This window comes from Plodia interpunctella, chromosome 10, assembly GCF_027563975.2.
Source record: "Plodia interpunctella isolate USDA-ARS_2022_Savannah chromosome 10, ilPloInte3.2, whole genome shotgun sequence".
Classification (NCBI taxonomy): Eukaryota; Metazoa; Arthropoda; class Insecta; order Lepidoptera; family Pyralidae; genus Plodia; species Plodia interpunctella.
The window spans coordinates 3,020,013-3,035,615 of NC_071303.1; the positions used below are offsets into that span (position 1 = coordinate 3,020,013).

Sequence of the window (15,603 nt, forward strand, 5' to 3'; positions counted from 1 at the left end):
GCGCATATGGTTCGGATTGTAAAGGCGATTGCATATGATGACTTTTACAGTTACCTTATTGGGTATAAAGTATGGGTTTTACGCTTTTGACTTCTTATTACAACCCATATGTATTATACTAAGTGCATAAGTGCACAAGTTGTCCATAAATATGAGCAACTTTTCCCATTATCAATTGGAAAATATTTATATTTCTTCTTCATATTTGTATTGTAGAAAATAATTCAGACTAGTGAGTAGCCACAGGAATTTCATTTTCACTATAGTCATTATGGTGCAGGAAGAGTTTAACCTCTCTATGACAGTTCATCTAGCCTTATTGGTAAAGCTTACTAATTGTTTGATTACTTTGATTGTGTCTTAGGCTTAGATGCAATGACTATATATTTACCGAGATGATTATTTGTAACAAAATTTTTTGACAAAAATTGTTATTTAAAACTTCTTTAAATCCCATACATTGTTAGTATACATTATGGACTAGACCTAAAGGCCATGGTACACTTAACACCATGGTGTGGGTGAATGGATTTTTTTCCAACTGAATGGACGACGTAGCATCTCAATATCTTTTGATATTGTATAGTCAACTAATATCAAGTAACCCTTCAAAGATTTCTATGCGGCGGTCATAGAGGCTAAATTTGAACGAATTTAGATCGATGTGCTGTTGACAGTACATAACCATTAATCACATCTCGTTTGTCCAAGGACGGTGGTCGTGTTTGTAAAATAGTTTTTACTTTTTTTGGACACACGATACTGAGTTGCGTCAGTCGGTATTTGATGTATGTGCGGGGTTTTGTAAACGTCTAAAATAATGTTTAACTGATAACGCCAAGATGCTCTTATGTTTCGTAATTTCACGACGACATTTAAAAAATTATAGAAATATCATTTTGTAAGATTCGGTGGTCGAAAGACTCTAACATCTTACAGAAGTTCTTGGAAATTATTATATTTTAGCACGATGGTGATGGAATCCAGCGAAATTTTTTATCACATTGTTAGTTTCAAAAATTTTGCATAAAGAATAATATTTATTACTAAGAAAATACATATGAAATCTGTGAATTAGTTAACCAATTGCATTTGAATTAGAACGATGAGATGATTATAAACAAAGTTTAATATTAGTGTATTACAATTTTGCATTAAAAGTTATCAAAATATCGATTAAGTTCTAACGATGCTGTCATGGTTGATCCAGTGATATATTATTAGTTTACAGTTGTAATGCAAACTATACAAAAATACTTTGTATGAATGCAAGAGCGCAGGGCTGTCAAAATTTTCGGCGACTTAGTGACCAAATGTTCGGAATAAATGGAATATAATTATGTTATCTACAATTCTTCAGCAATTTGAACTTATTTATTTGACGTAATGTTGTTGAATGAGGGAAAGAGAGAAAAGTGATGGACAATAAAGTCGTAGGAACAAGTGGAAGATATCCTAACATATGTTAGAGTACAATATCGTCAGGCTTTCGTCATCATAGAACTTATGATTCTACATAACATCTACGCGATAAAAATGCAAACATATTTTTGGCCTATATGTTCCGCTTACAATGTTAGTTGCAGCCTGTTTCCGTACCATATTGTATTCCAATCCCCCAGTAATATTTAACAATTTGGTTGCGACAACCCTAAACTAACGTTGTATTTTGGTACTTGACATTCTAATAAAGCATTTTAATTGCTCCGTCGCTTACTTAGTATGTTTATGGTTCGTCATTATATTTTAATTGCTTATTTACCTGTCCATTTTATAGATGAGCCTTGGAGTAATAGCAATTAGGGCGACTAGATCGTATAACGCCATTTTGTTTTTCTTGCCGTTGTTCGATCCTCAGGTCATAATTTGATTATTAATTAGAACGAACATATTATATATATACTATTAACAAATGCAAATGCTATTATTTGCAACGGTACTAGTGAATTTTGATCAGAATATTCCCATGGGAAGTTAAGCTTCGAGGCGCTGCTATATATATATAGGTATATTATTCATCTCACAGAGAAAGATTTGATGGTGAAAAAATAATTATATACTCGCAATAAGGCCTCTGGCTGGACAGATTTCGATACCTACACGAGTTGGATAAGATTTGGAATAATATAGTATATTTTTATTTTAACAAAGGGCTCAGGATAGAGACCTTTGGAAGACAGAAGGGAGGCCTTTGCCCAGCCGTGGAACACAAAATACAATTTGTTTTATTTTATTTTAACCCTAATTTCCCAATTGAACAAACACCTGGCGATCGTCGTCTCTTATCAAGATTTTTTTAATCTACTATTTTCAAATTGATAAGCAGTTGATAACGTTTTCTTCTATGTAAACTAATTAAGATCAGAAACCGGTTGCCATTGCATTGTACTCGTAAAAGCTGATACGGGAATAATAACACCGATACTAATTTCCCTTATCAGTTTTAATTAGAACGCAGCCACTCTTGAGTGGCGTCCCGTTGTTGAAAATTATAACAATATTTTATTGTAATTTTTATCTTTTTTAAACTTGAATTTTGAGATGCAGTTACTATAGTGACAACTTGTCTTGTTGACTTTGCTTTGTCATTCTTTTGGTACCTTACCAAATGATCTACTTTAATTTGAAAAAATCGATTTATGAATTTAAGAAAACGCGGCCCGCTCGTCCTTGTATTACAGGAGTAGGGAATTTGAATCCTATGCCTATATACCTGCGCCTGTCGATGGATAGTTATCATAGGCTCATTCCCATGACAGAGATACTTATATATTTAGACTTTATAACTTGAGTTGTCCTGAAAATTTATATTCCAGTCCAATTCAGTAATTTCGTCTCACTTTTTCTCAAAATACATTACTTTTTCTTAAATTACGAGGTTATCATTTTTTACGTATAGGAGTGACGGATGGGTTGTGTAATAAATATTGTATTATGTGTTCAGGTGCAAAGTGCAAGGAATTTGGAAGGATTGTATAATGTCACATTTGGAAGTTGATTTCCATAGGCGCCTGCGCATACACGACGCTGCTTGTTGAATAAGGCGTTTGTTACTTACATTTTGTAGTTACCATGAATAAAATATTGTTATAATTTTATAGTTTTAGCTTGGGATTTTCTCCGTAAACTTGATACAAAAAATAATAATTAATCGTTAGGTTTATTATTGTAAATATATCTAGGTTATCTATCACTGATAGTGATTTTAGCAAAATCAGAAAAATACTAGTGTACTATTTATGAATTTGCATACTCTAAACTCAAAGTCACGATTTGGTAGTTTTTGGGAACCACGTATTCTAATTTAAAAAAATTACCACACTAAAACAACCAACCAAACAACGTCTTAGTAGTTCTTGCCCGTTTCCCACTGAATTTGGTTAACTGCACTCTATATGACATGCCAGCAGGCAGACCCAACCTGTTGAATACATTAGTGGGAACAATGCACGATGTCAGTCATCGCGACTTCGTTCGTATTGGTTGTAAACAGAAGTCGAAATTGTTTATGGGTGGGCTTGAGCATCTTGCTTACCAGTTACGCTTGACTACCTTCTTTAGTCGCTGGGAATGAAATAATAATTTTATTTTTAATGGTAGACCGTAAAGATGAATAAAAGTGAATTTAATTTTAAGAATTTAGTTACAATTAAATTCACCAAAAATGTGAGGGGCTATTTTCATGTCGCCCCGAGAGATATCACCTAATTTTCCAAGGTCTAATATTAAAATTACACCCGGCAACCAGTTGTGCCATAGAGTAGTGCCGTGGAAATAGAAGGTTCTGAGACAGTTCAAAATAACAATCAGATTTTGGCTTTCATGGAAATGCCTAAAAAATGGGAAGCTTTATACCCAATAAAACTAATGTAGGCTGAAAATTGTAATGATCCAACCTAGGTAGATTGATGTTCTTATTGGCTGTACATACATAGGTATAAAATAAATAAAAAAGGTGGGGAAAATACGATATAGTGTCTACTTATCACCCATGACCATATACCATTGAATATATGCATTTAGTAATGTTTATTATACAAACAATATCTGTTTATTCTACAAAGTGGTTACGCTAATCAGAGTAGGCAAACTCACCAGGGAAATTATCTAGTCACTATCTGTCCTTTCATGTTGCGACGTGTTATAACCAACATACCTTACTTTCTACCTGACCATTAGCAATAATTTTATTCGATGTGATGTTGCCTTGCTATATCAGTGGTGGTGTTTTGTATATTTTTGTGATAAATTTCGGTTTGAGTTACCTGTTTACGCCTAGCTGTTTTCTGTGAGTACTGTGCACGTCGTACGAATTATTCGATGTGCAATAAACACATATGCAAAACATGTCTTGTTGAACCATTGAACTAATAAATGTAAATTAAATTATTAAAGTAAGAAGTATTTTAGTTGAAGAGGTTTTCCCAAGTTATGCAAATACACTTCTTTATCCCTTACGACTTAGACAGAGTCATGAGTTGCGAAACTGCGAAGGCTACGTTTAGCTGTATTAGCTTGGAAATTGAGACGTTGAATAGGTTAGTTATGATGAGAAGGCATTTTCCTTTATTGATTTTTACAATATGCGCGGTGGTTACTTTTTCCCGCTCAATTTGGTCAGGGGCTCCAGAGGTCGCAATGAATTTCCATTTCCACCTTTCCAGTGCAGCCATGGTGGTGGTGCTGAACGGCGTCCTCGCAGATGAGTGCCCGACCACAGTCCGCGCGCTGCTGGCGGCCCACCCCGGGTACAGAGACGCGGCCGCGCAGCTGCTGGGCGCGGCGGCGCGCGTGGTGGGCCCGCAGGGGCTGCTGTATGTGGGCCAGCGAGAACTCGCGGCCGTGGTGCCTCATGACAGTGAGTACTATATGCTTTGTCATTCTGAGAGACAGATCTCTCTGTTCCTGGTGGTATTCTCCATTGTTGTGTTTCTCGCGAGTTTCTGTTCCTATGTCCTAAGCCTAGGATCCGCGTAAACCAATTATTTAAATTTTGAAGATTCAGCTGTGTTTTTATGAGCGGTCTACCCTCTTTTGTTGCCTATCAGCAGTCAAAGGTTCTTATCAGTTAGTCGCCTCGTGCGTCATCCACGGAAGGATATGGTCCTTTTCGAGGGTGAAAACCACATTCACTTGGTATAATTCTTATGACGTTAAGTTTTGTTTGTAAAACTTAATTTGTTCTTTCTCCTTTTTCAGAAAATGTTAACATCATAGGATCAGATGACGCGACGTCATGTATTATAGTCATCGTTAGGCATTCAGGTAAGACATTTATTAAAAGACCGCGTCTCTGTAAGACATTTATTAAACAACCTATGAACAACCTTAGGACAAAGCCCACCTAAAGTATAATATAATGTTTTCTCAATTTTCTAGCTTTGTTTCAACTCTCAATAATAGGAATATTGGTAAAAAATGTACTTAGCAAAATGGAGCCGCGTTTTGTAGACATACAGAATAAATGGGCCAACAAGGATAATTTTCCTGTTTTTAGCTGTGTATCCACCAGGAGACATTGACTTGTATTATTAGTTTCCATAAATATCGTTGTATCGGTGGCGATTTATTGATATTCACAATTATAAATCGCTGAGTTGACACGCTAAGAAGAAGAAAATATGTAGGTGTATATTATATTGCAGGGTCCGGTGCCGTAGCCTTAGCACATTTGGATGGGTCGGGCACGGCAGAGGCGGCGAGCACCATGGTGTCCAGAGTGCAGCAGCTCGCCGTGGGCTACCCCGAGGGGAGGCTGGAGCTGCAGCTAGTTGGCGGGTTCACTGACCCCCATAGGTATTCCGACGAGCTCTTTGCTAGCATCATGTGTAAGTATTCCTTTCCTACTTTTTTTTACTAAATTCACTCATCAAACTCCATAGTTTAATGAGTGAATTTAGTTTGTCATCGATATTTCTACACACTATAATCATAAATTTACAACTAAAGTGAATGGTCGATTTTGATGAAATTTTGAATAGACGTAGGTAACGCTTGTTGAGCTGCGAGCAATAGTTAATACATTTACAATATGTATATGTATAGGTACTCAATACAAGATGTCTATATGATTTTTAACTAATTTAATATTCTTGAAATTTCGGATATTTGTTATGTCCATAATTATATGGTTAGGAGCATAAAGAAGGGTACCCCGCATGCATAAAGCGGGAAATACACGCTTGCGAATAGCGCAAAGAAAGAAATGTATTCGCCGAAAACATGAGTCGATGAAGGGTATACAAACAGCGAGACCCGCCTCCATTCCAGTGTCGTTCCACCGGCTGAGCGTGGAGATCGACCTGACGCTGGCGTGCTGCTGCGAGCTGAACACGGCGCTGGAAGGCGGCGCGGCGTCGCCGCTGACGGCGGGCGCGGCGCTGGACGTGCGCTCGGGCGAGCTGTTCCCGGCCGCGTTCCCCGACAAGGGCCCGGAGCTGGCGCTGCGCGGCGCGCGCATGATCACCGGCGGGCCGCACTCCGCGCAGGTACTCTACCTACGCTCACTATACGTGACTCTATCGCCTAACTGTACTGTGTATTGAGTACAAAATGTTGCCCGCGGCGGTACCCTATGTCCTTGTAAATTGCAAAAAAATTGCTTGAGTAGATGAGCGCGAACAGGTAACAAATTTATAATATTAGTTAAAATATACCTGTTCAAGAAATATATATTTATAACACATGTTTCTTATAAGGATGTGACCAACTAAATATCCCATCCTTCACATAACCACATGTCAATACAAGCATAAGAAATAAGTTTTAAACAAATACACAAAAGTGACAAGTATTCTCTATATAAACACAGCATACACATAAAAATTTAACTAAACTAAAAGTTATATTTTATAGATGACTAGCTTTTGCCCGCGGCTTCGCCCGCGTGAATTTCATAGCAAAATCTTAATAATTTTTTTATCGCGTACTCTAAGACTGGTAAATATATATGATTCAAATTCGCATTTTTTTATCTTTAGTTCAATTCCCTGTTTCCCGCTGCGTGTCCCGTCCCGAAAACTTGTCCAATCCCGCTTCCTGCTATTTAATGTAGATATCCTGCACCGTTTCCTACATATTGTGCCGTCATGTTTTTCGCAATATGTCCCGTCCCGTTTCCCACTACGTGTCTCCTTCCCATTTCCCGCTCCGACTCCCACTCCCGCTTTCTGCAACGCTTCCGTCCTATTTTCCTCTCTTAGTGCCCACCTACACTCACCTACATGCCAAATTTCAGCTTGTTCAAATTGTCGCGTTGCTGCGTGCCGTGTTCAACAATAATAAAAGTATCTACCTACTTAAAATAATTCGGCGTGCGTATTTTTTAATTTCACGATATTTCAGAATCTATTAATCTAATTTATGTGCTGTAAAGGACAAAATTTATGTTCGTGAAATTCTCTTGATGATTAAATAATCTTAATACTTACTCAATACTTTTAATCATAAGGATTAATATACATGTGTAATAATAATTGAAAAAATACACCTTTTAAATTTACAATATCTTTTTACATGTAAAATGCCTTATAGATACTTAATTATAAAATATAGATAGTATTGTGTCGCGGACTTTTTTATAGATCTACTAAAAACCTATATTTTTGTAGTACATTGTGTGCTACATGCACACAATGTACAACAAATCTCAAACTTATCAATGGTAGGGCCAGAGCACGAACGTAAATATTTTCGTTAGCGCTTTTTTTTTCGGATTACTTTATTAATGTTGATTGATCCGGCAGAATACTTATTTATTTCAAAACATAAGCAATATCAGATAGTATAGCTATAGCAATCTCGGATAATGTAGCTTTCTAATGGTGAAATAATTTTTGAAATCGGTTTGGTAGCTTCGGAGATTACCCGCCCCAAACATACCAAATCACAAACGCTTCATAATATTAGTACAATTCTTTATAATATTAGTATGGATTTTTGAGTGAGAAACCATAGCGTGATTTAGAGATTTAAAATTTTTGTGGCGCCATCTAGTGATTTATTTCGGAAGTAAACTATATGTATATATCATTTTGTCTGAGCGAAACCATAGCGGGTTTTAAAAGTCTTGGTGGCGCCATCTATTATCTTTATGTTCAAAACTAAAATATAACAAAATTAAATTGAAAAAGGATACCTTCTAATTATATCTATATCAGACTTTCATCGATAAAAAAAATGTTTATATTCACTTTACACCTTTCTACAAAATTTTAAAGTAAATCGGCTCCGTGGGTTGTTATTTTAATTTTCCTACAGAACCCTGGGATGAAATGTCTATAAGATGTTAACCCAGGATTCCGAGGCATTTTTGATTCATAATTAGTTTTTCAATTATCCTACGGGAACCTGACCATTTACCGGGATGAAATGTATCTAAGATGTTAAACCGGTATATAAGGTACCTACATACCAAATTTCAAGCAAATCGGTCCAGTAGATTTCGAGTGATGCGCGTTCAGACAGACAGACAGACAGACAGACAGACAGACAGACAAAAATTTCCAAAACTATATTTTCGTCATCTATAGTATATTCCATGAAGAATTAAAAAAATATATCCAATGTACAAATTTGGCCTCTCTTCAATTTTATTATATGTATTGATTGATGATGATATTGATGTAATTATAATGACTACAAAATTTTAATTAAAATGTTATTCCAGGTGTTGGATATCTACGACAACGCAGTGGGAATGCTGCGCATCGGGCCCTTCAACTACGATCCGCTGCGGGGAGTCGACTTGTGGCTGGAGCAGTCGGACGACTTCATCCTGCAGCACCTCAGCACCACGCCCAACGTCGAGCCGCCGCACTTTGTGCATAACGTCAGTTTGTATATCAATATGGCGTGTGCTTCACGCACTAAAATAAGACCACACAACCAAATTCAAATTTATTATTATATATCTCAGTGTTTTTCTAAATACCTATTAACATAAAATCATCTTAAAAATCCAGTCTTAAAAAAATAGCAGTAAACAGCGTCACAACGTGTTGTTGCAGATCCGCTTAACGCTGAAGTTCATCCAGCAGCACCCGTTCCCGGCCGTGACGGTGTTCCCGGACAACCGGCCGCACTACTACCGCCGCGACGACCACGCCGGCTGCTGGCTGCCCGTGCGCTTCTAACGTCCAATACCAGCCCTTTATTGTCATTGCTCACTGGCCGCTAATTTAAAAAAAGTTACGTCTTGTTCCAATTTTGAACTTTTTTTTATCTGGCTGGAAATGTATTGATGCTACATTTTTTATATTGTTCTATCAATTTGTGGTGAAACGAGCCATTGCCATGTTATTACAAAAAAAAATTATACCTACAATGTCTAAAATAAAACACTTCATAAACACGTGCTTATGTGACATTTTTTAGTTTTCAGTATATTTTCATTCTGGTCGGATAATGTCCTTAACAAGCATAGTGAGATATTGGGTTATTTTAGCACCATTTCTAACTAAGTAGATATGTAACCTAATGCAAGATTATAATATTGATTTCTTGTTTTGGATATTTATAAAATTACCATTAAATGCGTTAATCACGGCCTGGTAAGAACGTGATCAAAAAAATGAACTGACATCACTATAACCAAATAAATAAATACTCACCACGTTTATGAAATTCATTATAACACTATGATTCAAGTGACTTTCCATGAGAATGACATAAAAAGTACATAACAAAAAAGTATAATTTTACGGAATCCACGTTGCGTTGACCTCACACTTGACAGTTTTCTTTTGTCTTGAATATAACTGTTTTTAATATTTGATTTAATGATTTGAATTATGACTGGTTAGCTATGTAAATAAATGAGTTTTTCATTCACCATGGTTCATTGGATTCATGAGAAAACTTGATTTTACAAAGACACATTGAAATATTTATTGACAAATTCGAAAATTTTCAGCGAAACTTTTCACTGACAAAACATATCACGCTGTAATAGTGCCTTATTTAGTTTTATTTAATGTGAACCAGTGAAAATTATTATTATTTTCGATCACAAAATAGTCTCCAACATTTAAGTACATGTCTGACTATTTATTATGAGTTGTAGTTTTATGTTGTATTGAATTTTTGTTTCTTTTTTTAAATTGTGTAACAGCGTTTTATTGTGATAATGTTAGTTTAGCAAATTATGAACTTTTAATTAACAGAATGTCAAAAAGTTTAAGTTTTTTATAACATTTTTAATGAAAACATGTGTACAACATACCAGTTGACTAAATAAGTACATTTATATGTAAATATGAGTTTTTTTATTATTTAAGGTAAATTTAAGCTACTTAAATGTATATTTTGACATATTTTCTAATATTGATTTCCTACTTAAACCCTACATTTCAGAATAGTCTTGTATTTATGAAGCTAGCAATATTCCAGTTTGTGGTTAAATATAGACGTGTAGCAAGTTTCTTGTAAATATTTTAGTGAATATAGTAGCAATATTTAGTAATTGACGTTAATAGTTATGTTTTGTGAAATATAATGAATATATTTAAAGTTCAATGTGTGTTTTATTTTAGATTTGACGACCATCTTGGCCTCCCCTATTGCAGCACTATATGGGTTGATTTTAAAATCAAAGTAGCCTTTACTTTATCGGGTCTATAATTATATCTGCTCTTTAAATTTCATCAAAATCTGTCCAGCACAGCGGTTTAGCCGTGAAAGCTTCGCATTTATAATAGTACAGATTCTAGGTAGGACGTTAAGAGTACCACTTATACAGTATATCCTACTATGTATGTACCTATGTCTGTGGGTTCAAACAAAGAGGATAGGGTTCAATCAATCAAAATACCCAGACAACATGACACGATACGACCACTACTTTTTGGGCTTTGACCAGTTTGACCACAACAAGGGTGAATTTCACGACCTTTTGAACGCGGCGTGTAGTGTGTCATTAGTGTCGCACATTTTTTTTGAATATAGAATATATTTTTGAAAACTAAACATTTATAAAATTTGCATTGTACCAGTACTTTATTTATTTATAAAATAGGAAATTGCATTGATTACTGTGTATGGTACAATTTAATAAACACTAATGAGAGCTCGCGGCGGCGTTCAAAACGCTTATGAAATTCACCCACAAATGCTTTTCTTGTACTTACTACGAAAATTGTAATTAATTAAGTACCTAAATGTCACTTCGCTAATCTCTATGTGTCAATGTCACTGTCTATCAACTTCACTGGCGCTGCTGTTGATGAAGTGTTGGTTGACTAAAATTTTGCTTTTACGTGTTTTTGTATCAATCATTGTTTGTCCAGACTTCTAAAAGTGTTTTACATTCTGAATAAGGCAAAGTACTATCTCTAAATAAAAAAGCTATTTTGAGAAAATGGAGAAACCCGCCGTCACAGACCAACCACCCCCATATTCAGCTGTAAATCCAGGTGAGGAACAAAAAAAAAGCAATCATAGAAACTTTATACCTTGTAACATGAATCATTTACTGCGATAAGTACTGTGGAACTACGCAACGCTGGCCATTTCCTATGCTTTGATAACGTAGTTATTGTTAGGTTTATTTAGTAGTTTTACATGCAATATAAGAAATATAAGAAACAGACAATAGAAACATTTTTGTAAGCATCCTTATTCACCAATTTGGTGAAACACTAGGTAAGTACCAAAATTCTTATCAGAAAACTTGTAAATACATGGAATTAATAAATGAGAAAAGTCCAGAATAATTCACTGAATCATCAATACACAAACCAGAATTACCTTGAAAACTATTTTTCACTGATATTTCTCAGTTTTAGACTTTGAATGCAAATTAGAACTGAACTAGACTATCCAATTAGCATGTAGCTTGCTATTTATCACATTTTTGCTTTCATTATTCCAGTAAGGAAGAGTATGGTGACATATCAGTCATTTTTAATCCCATATTTACAAAGATGATGGTTGTTATATTATTACTAGTTTTATGGTTAAAACATGTATTTTTATTAATGATTTATGTTCAATCATTCCAGGTCCACCACCAAACATGGGCAATGCGCCTCCCCCACCGCCTCCAGGCTACCCGACCTACGGCCCGCCTCCCCCACCACCCGGGTACATGCCCAACTACGGGGCTACCAGCATAATCATACAACCACCTATCATAGCAGTAGGTGCCTGCCCTGCTTGTCGGGTTGGCATTCTTGAAGACGACTTCACATGTCTGGGTATATTGTGTGCCATCTTCTTTTTCCCAATAGGAATTCTATGCTGTCTCGCTCTCAAAAACAGAAGATGCTCCAACTGTGGTGCCATGTTTGGCTGAGGATGATGTTAGACTAGTGAACATTGGATTGGAAACTGATTTTGACAAATATTTGAAGATTTATCTTTTTTGGGTTAGTAACATTAGTTGTAACAATTTTGATTCTTGGTTCCTTTTTCATCATCAGACTAGTAAATAGTGTGAAAATTTAGTAAAAAAAACTATTCATAGAAACATAAAAATCAATTTCAAGAGTTACCATTACATTTACCATGTTACTACCCCCAAAAACAAATGGCCAAATGTTGATTCTCTATTTCATATAGGTAACTCATTATCAAATTTCTTTTTAATTTTATCTGGTAAAATTTTCATAGAAAATTCTAAGAAATATCTAAAAGAAAGGAAAGATGATGTAATGATTATTTAGACAAAATTAATATAAAAAACGGAAGATCATTATTTCGATATAAAATTATAATTACAATGATAGCCTTTCGTGCTATTTCAAAACATATGTGAATTATTTTGAAACATCAATTTTTACTATCTACATTTATATATTTTCTACATTCCACATTAAAAGTTTTGACAATATATAGTGATACAGAAAAATGTTATCACTAAAGATATTTATTGATACAAATCCTGAATTAACACAATCATATAATTATATTTTATGTATAACTTAACTGATTGTTTTATAAAGCTCAAAGCTCAATTAATAGTTATCAAAATATGAATTTATTTGTACGAATTTAGATTTTCAAGTGGCTATGACCGAAAGCAGATGTGAACGGATACATTTGAATTATACACATTAAATAAACCACTAACATGTGTAATTCAAATTTATCCTTTAGCTAAATAGAGAAAGAAATAAATACTTTGACAAATGTTATGTACATCAAACTTTATTAATTAGTATAGTTACCCTTTATAATGTCAAGCATAAAAACATTATAAAATATAAAGCTAGCCAGTAAATAGTCTGCAGTCCAGAATTGGGTTGCATGAGCTCAGCAGTTGTTTGATATAAGCTTAAAATGATGATCATCCGTGTGGTGCCCACATACAAGTAAAGAAGCATCTTGTACCTCTTTTTTCGTAGCGGAGTTTCGATAAACGCGAAAGCACGGTAGCATTTGATTGATAAAACTTGAGCGTTCAAACGCTTCGCCCTTGAAAGTGGCGTATATAACTTTTCAATACAGGAAGAATTTCCATATACTCATTTTTGGCAGTCGAGAATTCATCCACAGCCTCTATCACTTTGGACAGTGACTGATTGATTTTAACACTTTCGCGGATGCACGACAAAGCAGAAGTATACTTATAATATAACTTATAACAACTAAACTTTAGTACGTCGTCGAGTATCCGTGAAAGTGTTAAATCATAAATATTACACTTCATTAAAGTAACGAATCTGTTAAATTATAAAACAGTACTTTTTGCATATTAAAACAGGCAACAATTGCTATCTGCAGATAAAACAAAACCCATCTATTGATAAATTATTATTTTTTTTGATTTATCAGACATTGAGTATATTTCGTGATAACGGTTTATTTTTGATTTGTCATAAATAGTGACGTAATTTTTCAGCTATAGGTATTTTTCAAGTGACGTATGCAATTTGTTTGACGATTTAAAAAATCGTTTATGTTACATTTTGTAGGTCTGGACTAGTGATGTGATGATGAGATCTTTATTCTCGAAAATTCCCTCCCTTAAGAATTTCGCCAAGAGAAATTCCCGTCGAAAATTTCACGGGAACGAACTGAAGGGAATTCTAGCGAATCACCGAGAATATTTCCTGACCGTTTCCGTGCATACTCGTAAATTTCGAAAGTGCATATCACTGGACCTTGTAGCAGTATAATTAATGTTAATAATTTCTAGTTACAAACGCCTAGGTATAACATGTTATCTAAGCAGAAGTTAGCTTATTATCTATCTAATATTGGTTATTTTTAATATTGAGGTTATATAGGAATGTGTTTTTAGTTTACGGCCAGTTGGAGTGCCTTGCTATAGAATTCGACTTGTACAATTTTCAACTTATTAATATATATTTTTTCATAAAAAGGCATTAATATATAGTCTAACATCTATTATTTAGAAAGTAGGGATAATAAACAATTTCAAAGCCAAATTGTATGCCATATTATAATCTGATTTTTCTGCGTCTGAAACATTAATCACATATAAATTTATGTGTATTATTTTTTGGCCATTGTAATTATTATGATTAAATTACTGTATCAATCAGTCCGAAAAAAAGTATGACTGTTTTTTAAAATTTTGCAGCAAAATGCCTTTATATAGTATTAAGGAAAATGTTAATTATTGATAGTTATGTAACGTAGGTAACTATATTATATAAACTGATTACTATTAAATTTATATAGAATTTATAAAATAAAGTTTGGGAATATTATATTTAATATTGTTTTCACTATTTCATGTATTTCGTCTGAGCGTCCCGATTCCTTCCATAGCCAGCGTCGGATCTCTGTTCTCGGATGTCTGTAGTCTGTCACCTGGGTACACCCAGAGATGAGATGAGATACCTCTCATGAACCGTGATAGTTAATATTTTCACAGATGTGAATTTCTGTTGTCGCTTTAACAATGTTAAAAAACAGGGGATTCCCTAACAAACGTGATTTTGCCGTTTTTGTAGACGAAAGGTACCTTCGTGCGCTAGTCCGAATAGTACTTGGCTGGTTTTATTATGTTTGTGGTAACAACATTTCCGAAGAGGGTTGAAGTTCAGCCAATAAAAAATTCTAACGATTTTGAGACGTAGAAAGTATATATTATAAGAAGAATATGTGATGTGAATATCTAATGGTATCATTTCTGATTCTGATCTAATAAAAAATCAAGTTTATTTCTCTGAAAAGAGCAGAAGAATAATGTTAAAATTGGTTTAAATCGGCATAAAAAGAAGTAGTTTTCCACATCTTTGCTCCAATACTTTAACGAGGGCATCCAATCTAGCTCAAACTAGTATTATCTATCAGGTCATTGTTCGTGTAGCTCGGTCGCAATTTTCAGCGTCATTTGGTATCTGTCTGTTTCCCGTTATCGCCGACCGCAGGCAGGACGATTGGTGTAATGCAATATATTCTACACATTATTTTCATTTCAATTGCATAATATAAATTTTCAGTGGTATAATGAATGTTTGATGAATAATTGAACCCGACTAACGAAGAAAATGATATATACTTGTAAAACTTGATCTCTGTGACAGGTAGGTAATAAAGTAGAAAAAGAAGGTAATAAAGAAGAAGAAAGACATTAGGTCAAGGTAAATAATGTATTTCGTACATTACACAAGTTGTTATTAATAAATTATA

At 34.6% G+C, this 15,603-nt stretch overlaps 2 protein-coding genes across 8 annotated transcripts in view; both read left to right on the forward strand.

Annotated features, from left to right (window-relative positions):
* Positions 1-9,296, forward strand: part of Ntan1 (N-terminal amidohydrolase 1) — a 74,814-nt gene extending 65,518 nt beyond the window's left edge. For 6 of the 7 annotated variants that reach the window (XM_053750332.1, XM_053750331.1, XM_053750334.1 and 3 more), the window contains 6 exons: positions 4,665-4,858; positions 5,200-5,265; positions 5,646-5,828; positions 6,271-6,488; positions 8,669-8,830; positions 9,009-9,296. In XM_053750332.1, the coding sequence (XP_053606307.1) occupies positions 4,672-4,858; positions 5,200-5,265; positions 5,646-5,828; positions 6,271-6,488; positions 8,669-8,830; positions 9,009-9,134 (942 nt within the window). In that variant the 5' untranslated portion in view covers positions 4,665-4,671 and the 3' untranslated portion in view covers positions 9,135-9,296. Of the gene's footprint in view, positions 1-4,268; positions 4,289-4,664; positions 4,859-5,199; positions 5,266-5,645; positions 5,829-6,270; positions 6,489-8,668; positions 8,831-9,008 lie in introns of those variants that run through there. The other variant, XM_053750329.2, reaches the window with a different exon arrangement.
* A 1,910-nt stretch (positions 9,297-11,206) lies between these two features.
* LOC128673023 (membrane protein BRI3-like) lies at positions 11,207-13,193 on the forward strand. The gene is made up of 2 exons (XM_053750605.2): positions 11,207-11,411; positions 12,000-13,193. Exons 1-2 carry the CDS (start codon positions 11,357-11,359, stop codon positions 12,290-12,292), a joined length of 348 nt encoding a protein of 115 aa, XP_053606580.1. The 5' UTR covers positions 11,207-11,356; the 3' UTR covers positions 12,293-13,193.
* The last annotated feature ends 2,410 nt before the right edge of the window (positions 13,194-15,603 follow it).

What these genes read in the sequence shown, in the direction of transcription:
- LOC128673023 (XM_053750605.2), top strand. Translation starts at nt 11,357, where the DNA reads ATGGAGAAACCCGCCGTCACAGACCAACCACCCCCATATTCAGCTGTA. An exon ending in ATATTCAGCTGTAAATCCAG is followed by an intron (nt 11,412 to 11,999) that starts GTGAGGAACAAA and finishes CAATCATTCCAG; the next exon opens with GTCCACCACCAAACATGGGC.